Below are 2,149 nucleotides of genomic sequence, written 5' to 3'. Positions count from 1 at the left end.
GGCGGCTGCCCGCCGACGAGCACAAAGCGCAACGGCCTCCCTGACTTGTTCCAGACGCAGAGGCCATCTCCGTTGTCGAGAATGAGAACATGGTGGCTCGAAACTGGTGCGGTTTCCTCGTCGCCGAACACTCCATCACCGTCGATGATGTATACGAAGGCGTTCCATTCAAGTGGGATGAGTTGCCGGAGCTCGGCGCCGGGCTTCATGGTGAAATCCAGGTACATTGTTGGAGTTCTCGTGTATATTGGAGAGCTGACGCCGAAGGCCTCCCCTGCTATGATGCGCACGTCGACGCCATTCTTGTTCACTCTTGTTATGTCTTTGCTTTGCAGCTCTTGGTAGTTTGGTTCCACCCTGTACAGATTGGAGGAAGCTTCATGTTTAGGCTGTTTACTCCTGGTCCGAATTTATGTTTTCATGCATTGTTATGGCGCCATATTTGTAAAAATTTAAGTTTGTGTTAGATATGTAAATACATAAGAATTGAAATATATGGATGTATATGTTCCTAAATAATATTAAAGTTCTTATTTTGCTTAAACTTTCTTCCTTGATAATACAAGGATTGAAGTATTTGATGGATACTATTGATGTTTGAAAAGTAGAATTTAGGCTGTTAAAACTTTTCAAATAATAAATCTCAAAAAATAATAATTGTAGTCAATGTTAATTTTTTTAAATAAAATTATATTGTTTGAATAAAATAAGATTGAACAAGTGAAATGTAATTGATAGATAATATTAATAAACGAGCAACATTGCCTTCGAGATTAGATTGTTATCTACAGATAAAATGAATCGAACTGCAACTTGGTTAAGGATTGAGAAGAATACATTTTGTCTTTGGAGGAGAGGTTGATCCAAAGCTGGAGGCCTTTCTGAACTCCATCGCCGGCGGGCATTTCTGAGTGGACTATTCCCCTGCCGGCGGTCATCCACTGGTGAAAGAAAGTTTGGGTCAGGAGTTGTATGTAATTTGATTTTTTGATGAAAAAATTGCTCCTTTTTTTTCCTTTGTTTTGTAGAGAAACGGAAGAGGAAGAAGTGAAAAACTGACCTGGAGATCGCCGGCACTGATGGTTCCCTTGTGGCCTGAAAAGTCCTGGTGGGTGAAGGCTCCCTGACATTAAATAGAGGAACAAAACATTAGCTTCTTTTTTTGAAGAGATTTGATTGATTACTTGAGCGAAATTAATGTACGTACCTCAAGCATGTATGTTACAGTCTCGAAACCTTGAGGAAGAAGATTAAGAACAGAGAAGATAGATTCTATTTAGTGAAACAGAATTTTTAAAATAATGAATTAAAGATTCATTTTTATATGCATTCCTGACCTCTGTGAGGGTGATCTGGAAATCCAGCAGGGCGAGAAACTGCAAGTTTGCCAAATCATTCAGTTACCAATTTCTAAAAACAGAGAAAACAGACCAGGAAAACAAAAATGTACCCGAGAACTCATCCAGGAGAAGAAAAGGATCAAAATTTCTCAACTCTGGCCTGCGAAACAAAAAAAATAGAGAAAATTCAATTAATAAAAACTCTTGGAAAGTAACAGCACAGAGAATAAAAACAGGAGAAACACCTTCCAATGCTTCGTCGAACTTTGGCGCCATCGCCTTCCTGCTGTTGCTTGGCCAATACCTTTTTCACCACATGCCTCGGTTTTTGAAGCTCTGGAGTTTCGTAATTCTCAGCGATTCGATCGGCTGAAGCTCTCGACATGATGGTGGTGAAGCTGTTGCTCTGTTCTGAAAGAAAAGGTCTCGCTTTGGGGAAGATGAAGGGAGGAGAGCAGAAGAATGCTGTGACGAGGAAAGGAGAAGACAAGAGAAAGATGCTTTTTCTATTATTTGGTGTTTTAGGGAAGAGGAGAGGGGCTTTTATAGAGAAGAAGCGCGGCCTCATGCCGCCCATTACCATGATCCAACCCACACGAATGAATGATTCTAGAGAGAGAAAAAAAAGAAGGTTAGAGATAGAGAGAGAGTGTGAGTTTCTTGTTCTTGTTCCTCTTCTTAAATTGATGCAAAGATTTTTTCTTTTTGGAATTTATTGAAACCGAGTAGGCAGGTGGAGGAGGAATACAAAAGAACAAATATGTAAAATAAAAGTTTATTTGGTAAGAAAAGAGTTGAAAGCGCGGTCT

At 39.9% G+C, this 2,149-nt stretch overlaps 1 protein-coding gene across 1 annotated transcript; it reads right to left on the bottom strand.

Annotated features, from left to right (window-relative positions):
* Positions 1–6: 6 nt before the first annotated feature.
* On the bottom strand, positions 7–2,007 carry LOC110035362 (pirin-like protein; the record flags this gene model as incomplete). Its single annotated transcript, XM_020739597.1, has 7 exons — positions 1,586–2,007; positions 1,451–1,500; positions 1,338–1,376; positions 1,208–1,236; positions 1,061–1,123; positions 838–941; positions 7–357 (listed from the first exon to the last, which is right to left on the bottom strand). Coding segments are annotated over exons 1-7 (974 nt in total), but the record flags the coding sequence as incomplete, so codon positions are not given.
* Between the last annotated feature and the right edge of the window lie 142 nt (positions 2,008–2,149).

Source organism: Phalaenopsis equestris, unplaced genomic scaffold (genome assembly GCF_001263595.1).
Source record: "Phalaenopsis equestris unplaced genomic scaffold, ASM126359v1 Scaffold197447, whole genome shotgun sequence".
In the NCBI taxonomy this organism is placed as follows: domain Eukaryota; kingdom Viridiplantae; phylum Streptophyta; class Magnoliopsida; order Asparagales; family Orchidaceae; genus Phalaenopsis; species Phalaenopsis equestris.
This window is presented reverse-complemented; position numbering and strand designations above follow the sequence as displayed.